Below are 22267 nucleotides of genomic sequence, written 5' to 3'. Positions count from 1 at the left end.
CAGCCTCGCTCTCCTGGCACGCGCGTTTTCCCGGGCCCCGCGCAAGCGCGTGCCACAGCCTCGCGCTCCACGAAAGGGCGGGGGTAGAGCGCGCCTCCAGCCACCAGGGAAATACCCCAGCACCCACAGCCTGGCAGCTTCAGAAGCCGCAGGGGTGGCCTAGCGGGGAGGCAAGGGTGCCAGAGGAACCTGAAAAACCGAGGGAAAAGGAGGCAGAGGCCTGGAGTCGGGGGAGCACATGGTGAATTCAGCATTGTCACCTTACTCCACTCTGCAGGTGAAAAACCTGAGGCTCTCAGCTCATAGCCCGGTTCAAGACCCCACCACTAACTGGCACAGCATTTTTTTCTTCAACAACAAAAGAAAAAAAAATGCAGAGAAAAGAGGCCATCTTCTAGGGGTAGTAGAAAATGGAAGTTGAGCCCACGGACCCAAATCCTCACCTCCCTCCTAGCCCCTCTCCCCGCCCCTTCCTTCCTGTCCCACGAGTTATTTAACTTCTAGCCCCTGCGGCTACACCTCAGAAACCCTTGTAGCCAGAGATGGGGACGCAGCCCACAGAGCAGGTGGGAGTGGGGGCAGGGCCGGGGGAGAAGGGCTGTTGGGGGCGGGGAGCGGTAGGGGGGAGGGCTGGGCCTCCCCACCTGGCTGCAGGTTTTGGGTAGCCTGGAATGACCTCTGCCTGCCGCCCTCCTGGGTGGACGGGCTGGTGGGGTGAGGCTGAGGTTGGAGAGCTGGCGCTGAGGGGGAAGAGCGGCTTGAACCATGCGGCCCCAGGTCCGCAAGGAATTTTAAGGCTGCCACCCACAACCCCCTCCAGGGAGGGCACGAGTGGTTGAGAGTGTGTGCACTGGAGGATGGAGAAAGAAGGGAAAGGGAACAGGAAGCCAGTCTAGACAAAGCTTCCAGCTCAGGGTCCAGACCTGCGGCCAAGGCTACATCTGTGCGTCTGTCCAAGAGAGGGCGCTGCCGAGGGACCCAGAGCTGCAGCCTGTATCAGTACTGCAAGCCAGTGGCCGGTGGAAAACACAGGTGTTTCCCTTCCATCATCTTCCATATGTCACCAACCCTGCAGCCAGCGTGGCCAGGACTTGTCAAGGGGACATCACTTACTGGGTAACTGAGGTTCAGAAAAGTTCAAGGTCACCCAGGGATCTGAAAGCAGCAGGAGTTGAAGGAAGCCCAGACCTATTTGCAGAGCAGCATCAAGGGTCCCTAGGTTTGTGTGTTACCCCGGGGGGCCTCTGTCACATCAGGCCAAGTGGGGCAGACACACATGCAGGTAAAAGAGGAGGTGTGTTAAGAGTTTTTCTAACGCCCCTCCTCTTCCTTTCGCCTCTCCAGGTTTCCTGGGGCCCCTATTCTGGAGAGGATGACGAAGCTTACTCTGCAGAACCGCTGCCAGAGATTTGCCACAAGGCGGATGTCCAGGCCTTCAGTCGGACCTTTCAACCCAGCGTCTCGCTGACCGTGGCTGCGCTAGGTCTGGCTGGCAACGGCCTGGTCCTGGCTACCCACCTGGCTGCCCGACGCACTGCCCGCTCGCCCACCGCTGCCCACCTGCTGCAACTGGCCCTGGCCGACCTCCTTCTGGCCCTGACCCTGCCATTCGCTGCTGTAGGGGTTCTTCAGGGCTGGAATCTTGGAAGCACTACCTGCCGCGCCATCTCCGGCCTGTACTCGGCCTCCTTCCACGCTGGCTTCCTCTTCTTAGCGTGTATCAGCGCGGATCGCTATGTGGCCATCGCACGGGCGCTTCCAGCAGGACCCCGACCCGCCACTCCAGGCCGTGCGCACTTGGTCTCCGTCCTCGTGTGGCTGCTGTCGCTGTTGCTGGCGCTACCCGCGCTCCTCTTCAGCCAGGACGGGCAGCGTGAAGGCCTGCGGCGCTGCCGCCTCATCTTCCCCGAGGGCCTCGCGCAGACGGTGAAGGGAGCCAGCGCCGTGGCGCAGGTGGTGCTCGGCTTCGCGCTACCGCTGGCCGTCATGGCCGCTTGCTACGCGCTCCTGGGCCGCACGTTGCTGGCCGCCAGGGGGCCCGAGCGCCGGCGCGCGCTGCGCGTCGTGGTGGCCCTGGTGGCCGCCTTCGTGGTGCTGCAGCTGCCCTACAGTCTTGCCCTACTACTGGACACAGCCGACCTCCTGGCAGCCCGTGAGCGGACCTGCCCTGCCAGCAAGCGCAAGGATCTAGCGCTGTTGGTGACGGGAGGCCTGGCCTTGGCCCGCTGCGGCCTCAATCCCGTGCTCTATGCCTTTTTGGGCCTGCGCTTCCGCCAGGACCTGAGAAGGCTACTTCGGGGTGGGGGTTGCAGCCCCAGATCCCCAGGCCGCCGCCGCTGCCCGCGCCGGCCCCGCCTTTCTTCCTGCTCGGCCCCCACAGAGACCCACAGTCTCTCCTGGGACCATTAAAGCCTCAAATGCAAAGGAGGGGGCGGGGTAGGGATCGGAGGGAAAGATCGGGGGAGGGGCACCTTAAGAAAGGCTGGGACCCAAAGGGATGGCTGCTTCTGCGCCTTTGCCTCACATTAAAATTGATAGCATGGAAATGAGATGCAGCCCATCAAGTGTTACTATTTTTGAGTCACTGACTTCGAAGCAATTTGCAGCGGGGGTTCTAGCAGGTGGGTTTCGCCCTCCCTGCCCCCTGCCTGCTCCCAGCGGCGGGCTCTAGAGCCGGGTGAGGGTGAGAGGCTATGGGCTTTGACATGCTCCTGCCCACCCCCCGCCGCCACCTGGGGCGGCCTCCTTTGGAAACCTTAGGAAGAGCTCGCCAGCGGCTCTAAGCCCTGTCCGATCATGGCCGTCTTAGCAAGCAGCGAGCCCACCGGCTGCCCCAAGTCCGTGTGCGTGCGTCAGGTGTGGGCGTCGTGATGGGGCAGGAGATTCCTGTTTGGGGTGGGCGTTTGGATTAATTACCACTTTAGGATCGCTCCTGAAGTTCTGGGCTGCAGAGCAAAAAGTCATGCTTAAGCTTGAGTCAAGAGTCTTTCACCTGGGGGGGAAAAAAGCAAGCAGAGAATTGCAATTTGCAAATTTCCCCAGGGCAGAGTACAGGCGTGAAGTGTGTGTGTGTGTGTGTGTGTGTGTGTGTGTGTGTGTGCGCGCGCGCGCGCAGGCGCCTCCACTTTCCCACAGGATTCAGTGGGGGGAAAGGCGCTGTGTGTTCACCGGGGAGACGACAGAGAAGAACTTCCCTCCCGGGATTCAGGCAGGGCAAGGAGCCTGTGATCGTGGCGTCTCCATCCCCAGGAGATCTCAGTACAAGCTCCCCTCTTTAGGGACGAGGGCACCGCCGGGAGGGTCGCCTTGATCCCGGGTCTTTGTCTTAACACCATGCCAACGGGCAGGATGGCGTTCACGTGCGACAAGTCTCGCGGTTTAACATCCGGCGAGCAAAGCTGTCCCCGCCACTCCAGCCTCGAGGCGAGGGGGCGAGAAGGGTGTGGCGTGGAGAGGAGGTCTCCAGGGAGGCGCTGGCCTCAAGTCCCCGCCCTGTCGCGCCCCGCCTGGCCCGAAGCTAGCCGTGCGGGCCACCGGAGTCTGCGGCGGCTGAGACGCCGAGCCACGGCCTCGAGGGGCCGGGAGAAGGCGGCGAGCTCGCACCCCATCCTCTGGGGGCCGACCTGGCACCCTCCGCCCGGGACCTGGGGAATCGCCGCTGAGTCAGCAAGGCGCCCCCCCACACCCCGGCGCCCCGACTCCGCCCCGGTCGGCTAGCGCCTCCATTAACCCTGTCTTACCCAGAGGCGCAGGCTCTTAACCTCCACTCTAGTCCCAGGCCAAAAGAAACTCCCCAGAATTCCAAGCCACTCCCTACGTGTGCTCTGAGAGATGCGCGCTCCAAGTTCGATTTTATTTCCCGCCTAGATCCGCGCCTCCCTGGAGTCGCTGCCTCAGCCTCTTCCCCTCTCCCAGCACGTGGAACTCGAGGGGCAGAGCTGTGTCCCGCGCAGGTCTGGCCACCTTCTAGGCGGCTGAGGCGCTCCCCCTTTCCCAGACACCCCACGGAGAGACGAGGGCGCGTGCCCGCCTCGTTCTCCCAAGCTCCTCGAAAGGGTTAATCCGCGCCCGGGCGAACCAGGAGTTAAAGCGAGGCGGGAGGGCGGGCTCCCGTGACGCCACTGGCACCCCGCGTCCGACCTCCGAGGCCGGGGCGTGGCCACCGTCGCCCCGCCCCTCCGCCCGATCCCCCGCCCCTCTCCGCTGTCATCCAGCCAGGGGCACATGATGCAACCCGCCGCGGTTTCAGCCTTGTGATTGGCGGCCGCGCCCGGCGCCAGGCACCGGGATTGGGCAGAGGAGGCTGTGACGAAACCTGGACCCTGCCCTGTAAAAGAAGGGCGGAGAGAAAGCAGAGGGAACCGACGAGGAGGGAGGGGGTGCCCGGAGGAGGGGGCTGGGGAGGCGGGGTCCCAGCGCTGCGCTCTCGCGCCCCCAGCGCGCCAGTCCCCGGGCTGCAGGGAGCGCAGCGCGCGCGGCCCGGGCCCCGGCCACCGGACGCCCTACCGGACACGACCCTCCCTGGAGCTTGGACAACTGCCCACCTCGGACACTGCACCGGACACTGCCCCCCGCAGGGCTGGACACTACAACGGACACTACTTCCCAGCTCCGGACATTGCTCTGTCCTCCCCGCCTCCCCCCCACCCCACCGCCAGGCTCTGGGACGCCTTTCCCCCTCCCCCCTCGGGGGCCCAGACATTAAGTCCCCCCTCCCCCTCAGGCTCTAGCCAGCGGCCCCTTGCACCCCAGCGGTGGACACCGCCTCCTCTCAGACCGCCTCTCAGCTCCCCCCTCCACTTTCTCCCGCCTCATATACCCCCTCCACCGACTCAGGTCGAAGCCCCGCCAGTTTCTCCGACCCCCTGCTGCTCCGCCAGGGCTGTCGGAGCCCCCTCCCCTGGCCCGGATGCCTCTCCCCGGGGGATTGTGGTGGCTTCTCTGCTGCCGTCGAGGCTTCACTCTTCTGCACCGAGACTACGGAGACGGCGAGCTTAGCGGGGACGGGGACGACGAGGACGACGAAGAGACCTTTGAGCTGCGGACCCCGAGTCCGGCGGGTGGCGGGAGGGTAAGTCGGGGCGACGGGTGAGTAGGGGGTGGCGGTGGAGGGGGGATCTGGCGTCTGGCGTGGCTCTCTCTCGCTACCAGCGGCCGTCACGCCTGATCCAGCTCCAGACTCCAGCTTTTGGCAAACTGGGGACGTGGAGGGAGATTCTTGCCTAGGGGCCAGCGGGGGGGGGGGGGCCCAGTCCCTCCGCCCCCCTCCCCCCAGGAGCGGGAGTAGCAGCCCTGCTCGGGATGTGCCTGTGGGCCTCGTGCAGCACGCTGGGCGCTGTCCACCTGCTGGGGGCCCTGAGGCAGGGGAGGCGTCACGCGTGGCCCGACCTGGCCCTGCCTCTCCCTTCCCCTTCGGGCTTGCGTCCCATCCCGTCTCCTTCCGCCTCCGCCAGCGCCAAGGAATGCGGCGAGGCCGGCTAGGCGGCTCGAACGCCTGGGTCCTCTGGGCTCCCAGTTTGTGAGTGTTGGGGCCAGATGCCGGAGCTCCCGCCACAGGGACCCGGGCGAGGGGGAGAAGGCGTCCTGGGACTGGGATCTGTGGCAGGGGCCCCACAGAAACGGAACGGGGGATCACGGCTCTTTGAAGACCCTTCGCCATTGCCCTGCCACGCAGGACAGAATGCTCAGCCTTCCCCGGTGAGGCTCTTGGGGAATCCCTGTAGGCATGTGGGCCACAGGCCCGGACTGCCTGGCTCTCTCAGCTCTGTTTGTGGGAGAAACTGAGGCATAGTCGGTGCGGGAACCCTCCCTACCCTGCCCCGCCCGCTGGGGCCCCTGCACACGGCACACTGGGCCAGGTCAGGCTCCCATCCCCCGCCCGGGCTCAGGGGTCCCCAGCAGGCCTTGGTGGCTCAGTGCCCGGGTGGGGCGGGCTGCGCCGCTGCTGGGGCCCGAGCCAGCACCTGGCGAGGCAGAGGGCAGATAAATATAGAGGAGAGAAGGGCGGGGAGCAAGGGACTGGGACTGGGGGAGTTTGGTCTAAAAGGGTGGTCAGTACCTGCCCCCCCCCCCCTCCGTGGTGCCTCTGAGAGCCCTGCTCCAGAAACTAAACGAACACATTCTCAGGGAAGCAGCAAGACCCCAGCGTCCCCACACTTCCAGCCCGGGCATGGTTTGTTCTGTCAATCATGCCATTGCCTCCCTCGTGCTCCACTTCCAACCCCCCCTCCCTGGAGCGTGGGGACAGGTGTCCCCGGCCTCCCTCCCCCATCCCTTCTCTCTTGACTCCAGCAGTCCAGACGCCATGGGAAGATGGCATAGTTCTTGACTGGCTCTGCCGTCGGTTGGGACGCCAGCCTCTCTCGGACCCTGGTGGATGGGACTTAAGCTGGATGAAATAGGCAGACACAATGCCCCAGCCACACCTGGTCTGGGGCTGTATGCTGCTTTTCAGCCAGACCTCCCTTTCACAAACTTGTGCAGAGGGGCAGGGTCTCTATCCTGTTCACTCCTGAGTCTCACAGTAGATAAAGCGAAAACTAGGAGGTCAATGCTTTTTGTCCAGGCTCCTGCCAACTCTCTCCCCTTTCGAAGGAAAGCCCAGAGCCGGGAGGGGACTTTGTTGCGAGCATGGTCCAAGCTGCTACTAGAACTCGGGTCTCCCAAATTCCGCACAGCGCTCTTTCCACCCTGCACCGCATCTGAGCGCGCCTCCCAAGTTAACAGACAAGGCATGCCCCTTGGCTTCTCTGCTGCAACTTCGGTGGAGCTCGACCAAGGGTCCGCCTCAGGCGCGACCGGCGGGCTGCTCCCTCACTCCTTCCGTGTCCAGAGCCATGCAGTCCCCAGGGGGCAGAAGCCAAGGACATCACCTAGGGAGATCTCCCATCCTGAGGACTTCTTTTCTCTCCAGGGTTCCCTGGACGTGACGCTGACTCAGCCAGGAAGAAGCGGGCAGGTCTCCGACAGGTGAGCTTCCCTAACCCTTATGTCCTCATATTCCCTAAATCTCTGTCAGTCTCTAAGACCCCCCAACCTCGCTGTCCTCCTTCCCGGGATTGTGCAATAAGGGAGAGGCCCTAGCTGCCGGACACTGTGGTTTGGCTGGGGGCCCGGGGGCGGTCCGGCTGGGGGCCTGGGGAGGAAAGGAGTGAGGTGGGGGGGTCCTGGCTATTTCTGGTACGAGGTCAGAATGGCCCGGCCGTTCCCACAGCTTGGAGGAGGGCTGTCCATCTTGGAAGCGGGCACCCCTTGCCGTCTGGGGCGCCCTCCCGGAGGAGCCCCCTGGAGGTGGAGCGGAGGCCCTGCAGCCTCGGCCAACCCTCGCCCCCCACTCCAGGCTGCAGAGCTGGGAGGAGACATGGAGCCTCATCCCCGAGAATGGGCTGCAAGAGGATGACCCGGATGTCGTAGTGAAAGGTGAGTGCCCTCTGGGAAGCCTGCAATCGTAGCCCTGCAGACGGCCCCCAACTCTCTCCTGCTGACCCCCCTCTTGCCTTACCACCCACCAGGTTGGCTGTACCGGGAGCCCCGTGGGGGAGCGCGGCCATGGCTGCCTCCGCGCCGGGCCTGGTTCGTGCTCACGCGGGACTCACTGGACCAGTTCAGTGGCAACGGGAAGGGAGCGCGGCGCCTCGGGAGCCTGGTGCTGACCAGCCTGTGTTCTGTGAACGGCCCGGAGCGCAGGCCCAAGGAAACTGGTGAGACCTCCTCGGGCAACCTCTCGTTCCTCCCTAGCGCGGGAGGGGAGGGGAGGGTGCTCAGCCGGTCCTGACTGCCTTCCGCCGCCTCGCTTTTCACTCCTAGGGCTGTGGACAGTGACAGTGTCTGGCAGGAAGCACAGTGTCCGCCTCTGCTCCCCTCGCCAGGCCGAGGCAGAGCGCTGGGGGACCGCGGTGCGCGAAGTGATCGCTTCCAAGGCACCGATGGAGACCCCTACGCAGCTCCTGCTCCGGGACATAGAGGTGAGACTGAGAGCCTCAGGCAGGCGGAGGCTGGACCCGCAGCCACCGCCCACTACCCGGAATGCCTCAGGCAGGTGGAGGATGTACTCACAGGAGCTGGCCATAGCCTCGAGCCCCCTGATCTGCCTGTTTGACCTTCCCCCACTCCCACCCCCAGGAGAATTGTGGAGACCCAGAGGCTGTGGCACTCATCTACCAGCAGAACCCCATCCTGAGACACACCAGTGGGGCCCTCTATGCCCCACTCCTGCCGCTGCCCTATGGAGTGAGTCCCCCAGGTGAGCGGCCCTATGGTGCAGGTGCCCTGGATAGGATGAAGTGAACAGGACTGGGAATGCTGCAGCTGGCAGGGGCCTCCCCAGCACCTCACTTTGCAAAGGGCAAAGGTGATGTAGGAGTTGGCCAGGGCAGAGAGGAGGGAAGGGTCATAGAAAATGGGGCCCCCTTCCCCACGGGTTTTATTCTGATCACCGACCAGCTGAGCCTCCCAGAGTTTTTATACTTTGTTGTCTATTAAAAGATGAAACACATATACATATATTTAAGAGAGAAAAATAATTTCCATCTGCTAGTTCATTCCAAAAATGCCTCCCCCCAAAATCTGAGGTTTGGCCAGATCGAACTTGAGAACCAGCAACCTAGGAATGCAGCCTGGGGCTCCCACAGGAGTGGCAGGTTGCCAAGGACTGGAGCCACTGTTTATTGCCTCCTGGGGTTTGCATTGCCAAGAGCTGGAGCTGGGAGTGAGAGGCCATCCCAACCAACAGCTTCCCTGCTAGACCACCTCTATTCTAGTTGTCATTCTACTCATAAGATTGTGTTATATCACCTCTTCCAGGGACGGGAAAGACACCACCTGGGGAGAATGTGTTGGTCTCATCCAGCTCTACTCCCCTCCCCCAGTAGGGTGTAGTGATTGGCCCAGGTCCTAACGCCAGAGGATTAGGATGGGAGGGGGGGAGGGAAGAATCCTGGTTTTCTCACTTCCAGTGTGTTTTCTGGCCCCATAGTGCTGGCGGTCAGTACCCAGTGACTGAATCTGGGGCTTGAGCCTGACTCCTGCACGCTGTGCATGTGCCTTACTAATTCCAAGTTCAGGCTTAGCAGGACTGGGCGAGGGCAGTGCTGGGAGGCAGGTGCGAGACTCGGGACCACTGCTTTCCCTTCACTCTTCCTATGCTTGTGCCTTCTTCCGCATCCCCTCTCACCTGACCTTCCCCTGGTTGCTACCTTCCTCCCAGGGCACAGCTCTGTGTCCCCTCTCCAAACCGTCCCTCCACCCCCACCCTCCCACAGGTCCTGGCTATGCACCCTTGCGCGAAGAGGCAGTGCGGCTGTTCCTGGCATTGCAGGCGCTGGAAGGGGCGCGGCGCCCCGGGCCCCTGATGCAGGGTGTGCTCCAAACCTGCCAGGACCTGCCTGCGCTCCAGGATGAACTCTTCCTGCAGCTGGCTAAGCAGACCTCAGGCCCCAAGGGGCCTCCGGGGCTCCCCGCCACCGAAGACCCCGCAACCTTGCGGTACTGGCAGCTCCTTACCTGCATGAGTTGCACCTTCCAACCAGGGTGTGCCGTGCGGGATCACCTCCTGGGACATCTGCAGAGGTGAGAGGGGAGGGACTGGGGTTAAGGCCAGAGTGAGAGAGCTGCAGGGCTGGGAGAGGTTTGCAAAAGGTTTTTATGGAAGTGATGAGACTTGCCCAGAGTCAGGGCTGCTGCTAAGTTACATTACACAGCGCCCTTGTGGGAATTGTCAAAATCACATCTCAGTTGGGATCATACAAAGGGCTGCCCCTTGCTTTGGGCTGAGAAATGATATTGGAGCGCTGCTTTTCCTCGCGCTGAGGAAGGGGGGGGGGGTCCAGACTGCAAAGGGATCACCGAGTCTTGTGGGAGTGAGCGGGAGCAGTTAGGAGCTCGCTGCCAAGGGCCCTAGAATGGAAGAGTTGGGCACTAACTTCAAGGAACTGGAGTTGGAGCGGAGGAACCCGAGGAGACCAAGTGAGCTCCAAGGACCGGGAGGCTGAGGCGCTGGGAGAGCCTCAGCGAGCTTGGAGCTCGACCTCAGCGATCCTGCCTCCTCACCCAGGACGGAGCAGGCGCTGCCGGACTCGGAACTCGCAGAATACGCGCGCTTCATCCGGAAGGCGCTGAGCCGGACTCGCGGCCGCGAATTAGTGCCGTCGCTGGCGGAGATCACCGCACTGAGCCACCGGCAGGAGCTACGGTGCACGGTGCACTGTCCGGAGGCTGGTGCTTGTCTGGTGACCATCGACTCCCACACCACGGTGGGCGAGGTGAGGTCCCAGAGAGGCCCTCGCACCGCTAGCCCGTCTTTCTAGCTTCTTCCGCCCGCTTTTGCCCCAACCCTAAGCGTCATTAGTTTGGCAAGGGAGGAACTCTGCGCCCTCTCTCTCTCGTTGGACCAGAATCCTGGTTTTCTCCCGGGCTGCGGGGCCGGAGGGGAGGGGAAGGTCTGACTTTTCCCACCCCCTCACTTCCTTTCTAGGTGGCAGAAGAGCTGGTAGGGCGACTGGGCTTAGATCGGAGTAAGAACTCAGTTGCGCTGTATGAGCAGCGAGGAGCCCAGGAGCGAGCCCTGGCCGGAGGGACCCTTATGGCTGACCTGCTCACCAGGTTTGAGAAGTAAATGTCCAATCCCAGCCCTGTGGTCTACTCGTCCCTCTACTGTTCCGTCTAGGTCACTCCCTAAGCAAACGGTGGAACGCTGGCCACGTGGATGCCACGCGCCATCCGCTGAGATATGCGGGCGCGATTAGCCCTGCGATTAGCTGGCGATTAGCTGATGGGACCCTGCCCGCGGGCAGGTCTCACCCGCTCTCACTTCCGGGCTCCTCGGCCCGCCAGGCTCCGCCCGGGCGTACGCGTCCCGCCCCCTACGGCTCCCCAGCCCTGCCCGGCGGTCCTCTTCCCGGAGGGCCCGGTGGCTCCAGTGCCTTGCACTTTTTCCCCACCTGCAGTCTGGCCGTGGAGGACCCCGAGCTGGAGGACTCGCCAGACTCGGGGTGTAGATTGTGTCTACGTCTACTTGGACCGATGGACACGGAGGAGCTGTCCCCGGACAATCAAGAACTGCCTTTCGTCTTTGAGCAGGTGAGACGCTCGCGAACTCATCCGAGCCCGAGTGCGAGCCCGGGCCGAGCCCGAGCCCGAGCCACCCTCTTCCTGGGCCATCTTGCTTACCCGGTGCTGTCTGCCATGTGCTGCCGCCTCCGGTCCCCTGATGCCAGGTGACTTCCTCCCCCTCCTCACCTCCAGGGTCACGCTCTGCTACTGCATGGTCGGCCGCCCCCACCTGATGACACCCTGCGCGCCCTGACGACGCTGCGCCTGCAAAGCCTGCACCGGGAGTTCTCGCCGCGGATGTCCCTGCCGCGCCTGGACTGCCTATTATCGCCTCTCGGAGACCCACCTTGCCCGATCCCCAGGCCACCGTCCTCCGCCGCCCTGCTGGCCGGGGCCCTGTGGAACCCTGGCCTGGCCAAGAGGCGGGCAGAGCGGGCCCGGCGCGGCGGGGTGGGCCGTCCGGCAAGAATCACGGCCGCTGAAGAAGGAGATGGCGGCGCCAGCTCAGGCACGGCAGCTGCGGTGCTGGGCAGCTGGAAGCGGCTCCGAGGCATGGGCCGAGCGGAGGCCATGGCTGCCTACCTGGCTCTGGCGGCGCAGTGTCCGGGGTTTGGCGCTGCTCGGTATGACGTTCTGGAGCTGAGCACGGTGAGGGGAGAAGGGAGAAGGGGGACTGGTGGCCGAGCTGAGCACCTCTGCCCCAGAGCCGCGAGCGCCTGCTGGGCTGCCCGGCTCGAAACCCCTGGCGTCACTGCCCCACCTTCCCCATCCCCCATCCTACCTCCTGCATGACTGTGTCTCCCTGGAGCCATAGCCCCCTTGGCACTTGGCCTTATGAATCCTAGAGGGATGGAGAAGGCCCTTTGTCTGTTCCATCTCCCAGAACCAAAGATAGTGCTTTGCTTGTCTGTCTTTAGGAACCTGGTGGAGGTGTTCCACAGAAGCTATGCCTGGGCCTGGGAGCCAAGGCCATGTCCCTCTCCCGGCCAGGTGAGACAGAACCCATCCACTGTGTCAGCTATGGCCATGTTGCCGCCTGCCAGCTAATGGGCCCTCACACCCTGGCCATAAGGGTGGGAGAGAACCAGCTCATCCTGCAGAGCCCCCAGGTGAGTGGGCAGAGGGTTGTGGAAGAAGGGAAAGGAAGGGATGTCAGGAGACAGAGTGCCAGCCTGGCCCAGGTACAGTGCTAAGATGTTAGCAGTCAAGACTGGATACCAGAAGGGAGGAGAAACAAGGGCCTGAACCTGAACAAAGGACTCTCAAGCCGGCTCCATGGAAGACAATGGTAAATGCTACGAAACGAACAGCTGTGGACTGCAGGGACTCAGGCATTAGGGTAGCCAGGGAGAACTCCTCAAACAGGGTGGCATTTCAGCTGGCCTTGGGGAAATCTGGGAAACAGCAGCCAGAGTAGAGGGAGCTACAGGAGAGTAACTTGGGTGTGTTAGAGGGGGCAGAAAGACACAAGAGGACATGTCGCAAGCGTGAGGAGAAATGGTGATGTGGAGGGAAAGGTTGCAGAGGCCCAAGTATAGGTAGGGCCCCAGAGCCTGGGTGGAGGAGAGAGAAGCCTGCCGCCCCTGTTGCACACTGCCCTCTGCCCTCTCCTAGGTGGAAGAGATCATGCAGCTAGTGAATGCCTACTTGGCCAGCCCCTCCCCCGAGAGGCCCCGCAGCCCTTCTCCTCCATGCCAAGACCTGCCAGACGCCTCCCCTCCCAGCCAGCACTCGGGCCTGGATGAGCCCCAGGGACAGGCTGGCTGCTTGGGGCAGCTGCAGCACTGAGCCTGCCAAGAGGTCGTGACTCCCCTCCTGCCTCCAGCCTGGGCCAGGACTGTTGTGAGATTTGAGGGAACCATGGTCTCTTTGGGCCCTGCAGGGACGGGGTACATCACACACCCAAAAGCTGCTATGGGTGTGGACGATTTTCTAGTTTGTTTCTTAATTTATTTGTAGAAGAGAAGCAAAAAAAAAAAAAAATCTTATTTACACAAAGCCTTCCTGTGGGAGCGTCATTGTTGCCGGTGGGTCGTGTTGAAGCCCCGGGAGCTCAGAGCTCCGCCCCTGGGGACGCCCACACTCTGCACTTTTACCAGGCACTGAGGAGCCTGGACACTACACAGCCCCACCCTCCTTGACCTCCTGGATTTAACCTCCTCCTGACCAGTGTGTTGCCATGGCAAGGTGGGTGGGGCCAGCAAGAAGGCAGTATTGGAAGCTGGCAATTACTCACCCTGTGCCCCTGAGTGGTGAGGGGTGGCCTCCCAGCATCCCTGAGGCTGGAGGGCACTGAGTCATCAGGATTGGCACTGCCCAGTTCCTCCCCTGGCGTCCTGCTTCGGGCCCCCGTGCTGGGGTCTGCCTTTGGTGTGCCTGCTGCTTTGGATGTGAAATGGAAAGGAGCTTGGGCAGGATACAGACCCAAGAACTCCTCTGGCTTGGAAAAGCCATTTGCCTTTTCAACTTGGCTCTTGAGTCCTGTTCCTGCTTATCAAGTTTAGTTCCTAGGAATCCAGAGGCCTTGAGCACTACAAATCCAGAATCCTGGCTTTGCTGGCTTGCTCAGAATGCAGTAGGCCCCACGTCCTCTGTCCTGAGGGCAAGAGGTCAGGGCAGACTCCATGTACCCCCAGGTAAGAGCTTGGATACTAGACAGCTGACCTCCATAATCTTCTGTGACTGAGAGTGCTGGCTGCACTAAGGCAGGTCCGTCGTTCATGGTGAGAGACCCCAGTGGAAATGGGACATTAGCTAGACTAAGCAGCAAGAGACCAGAGCAGGCAGGGGCCACCTTCCGACCCTGTGCCTGGAAACCGGAGATCCCGTCACCCCCACCCCCAGTTCAGCACAAATCCTGACTGCTCACAGACACGCTTTATTACTTTATTAGAGCTGAACAAGCATATCAAGGGTCAGGGCAGAGCAGGGAGGAAGTAGGGCCAGCTCTTGGGCTGGAGATGAATCTAGAAAGGGTGAACATGAAGTGAGGTTGGGCTGGAGGGACCAGGTGTGGAGGCCACTTCTCATCCAGGAAGAGTGGTGGGAAGGGAAGTCACTGCTCCTGGGTGCCCCAGGAGATGTAGTCCGGCCGGGTGGCTGCATGGTACTCATCGATGAGCTCCTGGACGACCTCCCTGGACCTGTCCATCTCGTCAAAGTTGTCCTTGAAGATGTCCTCCTTGCGGAATTGTTCCAGGAAGGCTCCCCGCTTCCACAATTTGTCATACTGCTGGCAGGAGCTTTCAAAGAGCTGAAGGAAGTAGGAATCTTCAGAATATTCCATTGTAGGGCGGGAGATTAAGGAACTGGGGGTTGAGAATGCACAGGGCCCTGGCAGAGGAACAGAGCAGCCAAAGAACAGCAGACTCACTGAGGAGATGCTGGTGTGGTTGGCCATCATGAGCCCGCTGACCCGGTGGGCTGAGGGCAGGTAGGGAGACTTCCTTGACAGGGCCACCTGGATGCTGGCCGGACCCCAGGGGATGAAGTTGGCTAGTTTGCGCTCCCTGATCCTCTGCAGGCTCTTATGGACCTGGCAGGCACAGGGAGGGTGAGGGTGGCCTCTTTCCTGGAGCCCTGTGGCTTCAGGGCTCGAGGGCAGGTGGCTCCCCTACCTGGGTGGGGTCCACCTCCCCCTGGATGATGTTGAGGATGGCGATGTAGCAGTGGTTAGTCTGGCGGTCCCGGCCTGTGGACACCATCACGTTCTTGGGCTGCAGCAGCCTCCGCATGACGTCCAGGACCGTGGTCTTCCTCACACTGGCCACCTGAGGCATGGGACAATGGGTCACAGGGGTCAGCAGGCAAGGCACTATTCAGGGATGCAGAGGAGGCAACATGTATGTCCTGCAGACTCAGAGCAGATGCCGTCTGCCGTGGCAGGGGCATCTCCATGGTTCTCAGCCCAGCAACTCCCAGGGTCCCTGTGCCACCACAGCAGCTGTCCCCATGGCCTCCCAGGCCACAGGATCACAGAGCAGAGGGAAGATGGAGACATGGCAGTGAGGCCTTAGCTTGCTCTGTGCCAGTCCCTGAGCATGAGGCCTCTGGGCACTGCCATGGGAGAAGAGAAAGGCTGGTTCAGGGCCCGGCCTGGGGACCCTGATGGCTGCTCTTACTGACTGGTCCGTGGTGAGGGGGGTGTAGCCGGTCATGAGGAAGTGGAGTCGGGGTGTGGGGATGAGCGAGGCAATGAGGCCGATGAGGTCGTTGTTCATGTAGCCGGGGTAACGCAGGGTGGTGGTGCTGGCTGACATGATGGTGGACACCTGGGGACGGGAAGGCGTGTCATGGGCCTGACCTGGGGAGGACCTCCCTTCCGCAGAAGCCCTCCAGCAAGAGGGCGTCCGATGTGATGGAGTGGAGCTCACCAGCTGGTTGATCTGGGAGAAGGACGGGTTCTGGATGTGCAGGCGGTCAGTGGCTATCCGGTTCAGGGCTGTGTTGTCCAGCACCACCTGGGGAGACAGAAAGGGTGGGGATAAAAATAAAAGATTTGGTCAGTACTTGTTATGCTCTAAAACTGATCAGTAGCTTTGTTAATTTCAAAAGAAACGTTTCTTTGGAGACAGTTTGAGTTACTTTGGGCAGTGCAGAGCTATAAACACATCTGTGAGTGCCTCCACAGGCTACACACTTAGGCTGGACTGCCCGCAGAGAGGCACATGGCCATGGCCTTCACCGGAGTTCACCAGTCTCTAGTTTGGTGGGGGGAGGCTAGCATGAAGAATAAAACAAAGGAATGAAGTTTGTAATCTGCAATATGGTGAAGGGAGCTGTGCTTGACTGAGTAGCCAGCAGAGATTCTGTTAAAAAAGTGACATCTGAGCTGAGAATTCCAGCCTAAGTGGGCAGATCAGTGTAGGTGCTGGGGGTGGAGGGAAGACTCCTTTTATTGGGGAACTTGTCACCTAAAAGTGTAAGTAACTAGGAGGCTGGGACCTGATTTTTGAAAATCGACGCTCCTTGCACAGTGCAGGGTCCGGAGCAGGACTGTGCGTGATGCAAGGCAGCACACTGCAGCCCCCGACCCTCTCTGCCTTTACTCACCACGCAGTCTGCATTCTGGGTCAGCCTCTTGAGTGTGAGCAGCGAGTTGTAGGGCTGCACCACCACGTCACTCATCTCATCTTGGTTGGGAAACACCGAATATGTCTGCACCAGTTTCTTGGGGTACCTGAGGTTGATGAAGAAGGGAAGAGTAGGGAAGCCCATTCAACTGTGCATAGCTGTCTTCCCTGGGGACAATGGACACCATTTCTTTTCATTGAGCTCTTGCATGCGGGGGGGGGGGGTGGTCACAGAATTCAGTGTTTAGAATTACAGAAGCTGCAAGCACCTGGGTGGGTTTGTCCCTGTTACTCAAAAAGAGTACCTAGGGGGCAGACCTTCTTGGGGACAAAAAGGACAGCCATCAGCCATGGGACCAGGGCTCATGGGTTCCTCTCCTGGCCCCATGGCCCCCTAGGACACAGGATCACAGAGCAGAGGGAAGATGGAGACATGGCAGTGAGGCCTTCGCTTGCTCTGTGCCAGTCCCTGAGCATGAGGCCTCTGGGCACTGCCATGGGAGGAGAGAAAGGCTGGTTCAGGGCCCCGGCCCGGGGAACCCTGATGGCTGCTCTTACTGACTGGTCCGTGGTGAGGGGGGTGTAGCCGGTCATGAGGAAGTGGAGTCGGGGTATGGGGATTACCTGTCATTCAGCCTCTCCAGCAAGTAGGAGCCCATGCCAGAACCTGTACCTCCGGCGATGGAGTGACACAGCACGAAGCCCTACGTGGAGTGAAGGACAGTGTCCAGAGATCTGGAGGAGAGCTCAGGCTTATCTCACCCACCCCCTCACAGCACACTCATGTCGCAAGGCTTCCTGCAGGTCCTCTTAGTTAGATGCCCCTGGGGAAGACAGAAGCTGAGCTCATGCTGAAGGATTCAGACCTAAAAAGCTGAAGCCCTCTGGGTGCTGAGAACCAGGACTGCACCTTATCTACAGCAATATCCCAAGTCAGAGACTCAGTCAACAGGCAAGGACACCTCGGCATTCTGTAGCCCCTCCCCACCGCATCCCAGGCGAGCAGGGACCTCACCTCCAAACTGTCACTTCCGTCTGCTTCTCGGTCTATGATGTCAAAGATGTCCTCATGGATCTTCTCCCCCTGGATGGGGCCACGGGAAAGATGGTCAGGGTGACAAGAGAATACCGTGCCGACCTCTCCCCCAAAAGCAGAGCCTCAGCTACAGCCCTCAATGCAGAAATGATACTTTGTGGATGATTTACACAAAAATCTGACAAAACCTCTCTCCAGCTGTCCCTTGATGAATGCATCACTTTATCTCTTATGTTCAATCTGGTCTGTGCCACTTCCAAGGTTGCTCAAGTCTGCCTTGCTTTGCGAGTGGGGCTTGGGGAAAGGCAAAGAATTTGACACCTGGGAGAATCCCCTGGCCCAGTTGTTGCCAGCTCCACCTCCATGCTCAGCCAGGTAGATGTTTTCTGGGTTGTAGAGCTTGGCGTAGGGAGAGTTGAGGATGGAGTGGATCACCCGGGGCTCCAGGTCCAGCAGCACGGCTCGTGGGATGTAGTGCTCATCGTCTGCCTAGGAGCAGGGGTCCAAGGAGGGGCCCTGTCAGCCAGCGCCCGCCTGGTCCTCAGGCCCCCCAACCCTCGCTCATGCCTGCCCGCCTGCCTCAAGCTGGGGGGGGGGAGGGGAATGGGCTGTGCCCAGTGTGGTTTCCAGTACCCTTCTGGATCACTGGGGGTGGGGGTGGGGGGTAGGGAGATTAGTGTACTGGGGCACCTGGTAGAAAAAGACATCCTTGCGGTCCGTGCCCTCGGTGGCAAACTCCTCCACGATGCCCTCCGGGCTGATACCATGCTCGGCACACAGCTGTTTCCAGAACTCGAACCCAACTGGGAAGGAATAGGGACAGGGGGAGACGCCTGGGTCTGCGAGGGCCAAAAGGCCTGAGAATTCCAATGTTAGAGTTCTGAGGCTGCCACAATCTGAGGGTGGCGGATGTCAGGACGCTGGGCCTGGGAGTTGGCACTGCACGGGCTGGAGGCGCAGCTCTCAGCCTGGGTCATCCCGCGCAGTTGGGGCAGGGGCCTCTCGACAGGGAGAGTGGGACTGATGGGTGCCAAGGGGGCAGGAGGACAGACTGCTCACTCTGGTTGCCGCATTGGCCCAGCTGCAGGGTGATGATCTCCCGGGGCATCGCGGTCCAGACGCGGGCGGGCACGCTGGCCCCAGCCCGGCGGGAGTCACGGCTGAGACGAAAGCCTGGCAGCCGGGCGCGCAGGACGTGGGCAGCGCGCGCTCTCTTTGCCTTTTGACGCGAGGCCTCGGTCTGCGCGTGTGCAGTGCGGGCCTCTCCTCCACCAGCCAGCCCCGGAGCCCATCCTGGGCATCATTTTCTCCCGTAGCAGGAGCAGCTGGAATTCGGCACAGGCGCAGAGCGAGACCACGCCCCCCGGCTGCCACCGCTCTGCGCCTGCGCCGTGAGGCTGGCTGGGGCCCGCAGGGTCGCGACCGGAGCTGTGGAGGAGGGGAGAGGAGGGGAGAGCAGGGGAGAGGTGGGGAGAGGAGGGCGGCCGGGTGGACCAGGCGGTGCGGGTGGAGGTCCCGATTCCCTGGGGACTGTGTCGGCTCTGCTGGGATCGGGATTTGGATCCGAGCCAACTTTCTTCGTTTACATTTCTGGAACATATCCGTACACAGCATAAAACTGATTTGAGTCATTTAAGTAGACGGTCCTAAGGCCATTAAGCACATCTTTCTTGCTCTATAACCACGGTCCATTTTCAGAAATTCTTCATCTTTCCAAACTGAAACTCTATCCATGAAACCAGCGGTTTCCCACCCCGTCTTCCTCTTAGACTCGAGAAATCACTCTTCTGAGTCCCTGAATTTTGTATATGCAAGTGTTAGGATTCCTCCATTTTGTAGCGTGTGTCAGAATTTTCTTCCATGAATAGTCCATGGAATTGATACACCCCATTTGTTTATCCACTCGAGCCTTGATGAGCATTTGAGTGACTTCTATCTGTTGGCTATGGTGAGCGTTGTTTCTTTGAATATATTTGTTCCACTCCCTGCCTTCAGTCTGTGGGCTGTATATACCTGGAAGTAGAATTGCTGATAATTCTGTTTCCTTGAGGAACTGCCAATATTCTTTCCCACAAGTGGCTGCACAGTGTTACACTCCCACTGACAATGCTGAAAAATTCCTGTTGTATCCCCACTAACTACTTTCTAGTTTTTGATCATAGCCATGTTCTTAGGTGTGAGGTAGCATCTCATTGTGCTGCCTATCTTACTTTAAATTACATGAAAATGTTTGTAGACAACATGATTTTATATTTTCTGTTAGGAAATTTACATAACTGACACCGACATATAATATTAAATTTTTTTTTACCTTTCTTTAGGACTTTTTGTGATTTAGCCATCTCAATATGTGATCTGCATTCCTTTAAACTGCCATATAGTATTTCATTAGACAAATAAAATCAGTCTATTCTAGTTCCAAATAAGTGTAGCTGGGTTGTTCCTGATTAGAGGTGGACAGAATGGGAAAAGATCAATTAATGGTAAGAGAGTAGGTAGGAGAAGAGGTTTGGTGTCCTTTTGTCCAGTAAGTTGACCACGGATAACAATACAATCTTTATGATTTCTTAAAAAGCCAGACGCATAGAGATGATCATGTTTGAGGAGATAGCTTTGTTTACTCTGGTGGTTTGAACCATAAACTATGTATGTTTGGAGACATTACATTGTATTCCATAATTAGCTACATTTTTATACATTGTTACAAAAAAGAGAAAGGTGGTTCTGGCTGGCATGTCCGGTTGCAATCATGAGCGAGGTTGCTTTGCTTTGCTTTTGTTATTGACCTTCTGGGAATTCTTCCTCTGTTTATATCCTTCACCTACTTGTCTTAGACAATGACTGCCTGTAAATTCGTTCTGTGTGGCTGCAAATATCATCGGAGCCTATGTGGCTGGGTTTTTGTTTTGTTTTGAGATTTATTCATTTAATCCAGTAACTCACAAAGGGAGAGACATGGAGAAGTCCATTCACTGGTTCACTCGCCAAATGGCCGCAATAATCCCAGCTGTCCCCAGAAACTCCATTGGGGTCTCCCATGTGCATGCAGGCTTCCAAGCCCTAGAGTTATGCTCCACAGCCTTCCCAGGCGTGTTAGCAGGCAGTTGAACGGGAAGTGGAACAGCCAGCACTCCAACCAATACCTATATGGAATGCTGCTGTCCCAGGTACGCCTGTTTCTATGTCGTTTGTACATCTGGGAAGTGTCTTTTGCCATAGCAAAGATGTCAATTTTAACGTGGACAACACTATTCATCTTTTTCTTTGTTTCAGTAACTTAGGGACCACCCCCTCTCCTCCGCTCCCCACCGCCTCTACTCCCAGTCTCATACAGCGCTCCTGGGTTTTCCTCTAAAAGCTGCCCAGCAGTTTTTGCTTGTTCCCGGTAGGTCTCCAGTTCATCTGGAATTTATTTGGAGGCCTGCCGCGAGATAGGGAGCTACTTTATTTCTTCCATATGGATGGGCAATTGTCTCCGAACCAATTACGGCGGAGCGGGCGAGCGCCTCCCCCTGGAACATTCCGAGCCCCCGCTCCGCGGCCGGCCCGCTTCTGGCCTGGCTGCGAGCCGCGCCGGAGGTCGGGCGGCCTTCTCTGGGAGCCGCGGCGGAGGTTGGCAAAGGTACCACCAGGACCCATGCTCAAACCAGGGGTTTTGTTTTCTCTCTCTTTTTGTTTTTAAGGAGAACTCGGCCGCCTTCCAGGCTCCGCCGCCCAGAATCCTCCGGGCGGCTTTGGGAGGCTCTGGAGCTCGCCCCACGCCCGCCCCCCTCCCCTGCCCGGTCAGTTCCCCTCCCCTCAGCCCTGCTGGCCCCAGCCGGCTTCCTCCGGCTCGGACCGGAGAGCTCTCGAGCGCAAGAGGGCCGGTAGTCTGGCTCGTCCAGGGAGGGTCTGGCTGCTCGCTTTGAAGTGCAAGGGCGGGGTCAGGGTGCCTGAGTTAGCCTGGCGGCTCTCTCGGCACCCCCTCAACTCCCACTCAGCCTCAGCGTTCCGTCAGCGCCCCCCAGCGCCTCCTCAGGGCTCTTTAGTGCCCCCTCAGCGTTCCCTCAGCGTTCCCTCAGCGCCCCCTCAGCGCCCCCTCAGCATTCCCTTAGCGCCCCGTCAGCGTTCCTCTTAGCGCCCACCCAGCGCCCCCCAGCGCCCCCCCAGCGCCCACCCAGCGCCCTCTGCGCCCCCCAGCGCTGTCCGGCGCTTGCGGGGCTGCGGCTCCCGCGCCGGGCCGCCCTCTTCCCCGCGGCTGCGCAGGGGAAGCAAGGCGCCCTCCGAGCCGAGCTTAAACCTGCCTCCGCCACGTGAGTGCAGGAGCGCCGAGTTCGTGCTTCCAGCAAACACTGTGGGCAGTGTGGGAACACAGGGATGCGCGGCCGCGTCCTTCACATCCCAGTTTTCTGGACCAGAGAAGCCCGTGTCCTCTCGGAAGCCGGGGGCGGGGCCCTTCCTTGTCCGGTAGAGGGGATTGACAGAGCTGACCTGAGTCCTCCTGCTCGCCATGCTCTTCATTTCTGTGGGGGAGCCCGGCGATCAATACGGCTGCAACGGGAAGACGCACAAGCCCTGTGTGTGGTGCCAGGCTCCCACCCAGTATTCCACGAATATCAACTGCTGTTGTTCCCACAAGATGCACTCGTATGAGTTGACCTCTAGGTGGGCAGCTGCAGCCCGTGGAAGACCCTATGTAGGTTAAACGCAAAGTGTGTGGTTGCTTTAAATACGTGTTATAAACATTTAATATTCATGATCCTGTGGGTTCCGTTTCAGAGCTGACTTCGGTTGAGGTTGAGCGCAAAGCCCAGGTTCATGGTCATGAATTTCAGTCCCAGAGTTCCAAGACGGCAGGCCCATGGCTTGGCCCGTTGAGTTTTGACTTTGATTTGCATGCCTCTGATCTGGGTTGTGTTAAGTTGCTGGGATGTGCTGTTCCTTCGAGGCGAGGCGTTCATTGACTTCTGATAAAAATGTAGCATTTGAAATCTCAAGCAAGCGGCTCGCTGAGCCTGTGTTGGCCGGCCTCGGACTGAATGAAACGCTGTTGGAGGCACCTTCGTTTCTGGCTTGTTTCTGAACATCCCACCTGCAGTCAGGAGCACAGGTATGCGGTGGAAACGGAGGT

At 59.8% G+C, this 22267-nt stretch overlaps 3 protein-coding genes across 4 annotated transcripts; 2 read left to right on the top strand and 1 right to left on the bottom strand.

Annotated features, from left to right (window-relative positions):
* Positions 1-542: 542 nt before the first annotated feature.
* Positions 543-2417, top strand: LOC121170261 (C-C chemokine receptor type 10). The gene is made up of 2 exons (XM_041001320.1): positions 543-566; positions 1345-2417. Exons 1-2 carry the CDS (start codon positions 543-545, stop codon positions 2407-2409), a joined length of 1089 nt encoding a protein of 362 aa, XP_040857254.1. The 3' UTR covers positions 2410-2417.
* Positions 2418-4444: 2027 nt separating this feature from the next.
* LOC121170019 (pleckstrin homology domain-containing family H member 3-like) lies at positions 4445-13047 on the top strand. Of its 2 annotated transcripts, none has more exons than XM_041000888.1 (13): positions 4445-5071; positions 6914-6969; positions 7340-7419; positions 7512-7700; positions 7807-7964; positions 8122-8242; positions 9261-9567; positions 10052-10259; positions 10472-10608; positions 10944-11076; positions 11242-11697; positions 11967-12158; positions 12664-13047. In XM_041000888.1, exons 1-13 carry the CDS (start codon positions 4910-4912, stop codon positions 12835-12837), a joined length of 2373 nt encoding a protein of 790 aa, XP_040856822.1. In that variant the 5' UTR covers positions 4445-4909; the 3' UTR covers positions 12838-13047. The 2 variants fall into 2 exon arrangements, with proteins under 2 accessions (XP_040856822.1, XP_040856823.1); XM_041000889.1 differs by having other exon boundaries at positions 4696-5071; positions 10472-10599.
* Positions 13048-13931: 884 nt separating this feature from the next.
* Positions 13932-18265, bottom strand: LOC121170210 (tubulin gamma-2 chain). Its single transcript, XM_041001225.1, has 11 exons — positions 18217-18265; positions 17848-17960; positions 17479-17646; positions 17137-17205; positions 16746-16825; positions 16102-16228; positions 15423-15509; positions 15171-15320; positions 14667-14819; positions 14423-14584; positions 13932-14302 (listed from the first exon to the last, which is right to left on the bottom strand). The coding sequence occupies exons 1-11, from the start codon at positions 18263-18265 to the stop codon at positions 14105-14107; spliced, it is 1356 nt and encodes a 451-aa protein (XP_040857159.1). The 3' UTR covers positions 13932-14104.
* Positions 18266-22267: the final 4002 nt, after the last annotated feature.

Source organism: Ochotona curzoniae, unplaced genomic scaffold (genome assembly GCF_017591425.1).
Source record: "Ochotona curzoniae isolate NIBS_2020 unplaced genomic scaffold, NIBS_Ocur_1.0 scaffold_2453, whole genome shotgun sequence".
Classification (NCBI taxonomy): Eukaryota; Metazoa; Chordata; class Mammalia; order Lagomorpha; family Ochotonidae; genus Ochotona; species Ochotona curzoniae.
Note: the sequence above shows the minus strand (reverse complement) of the source record. Positions and strands in the feature narration are given on the sequence as shown.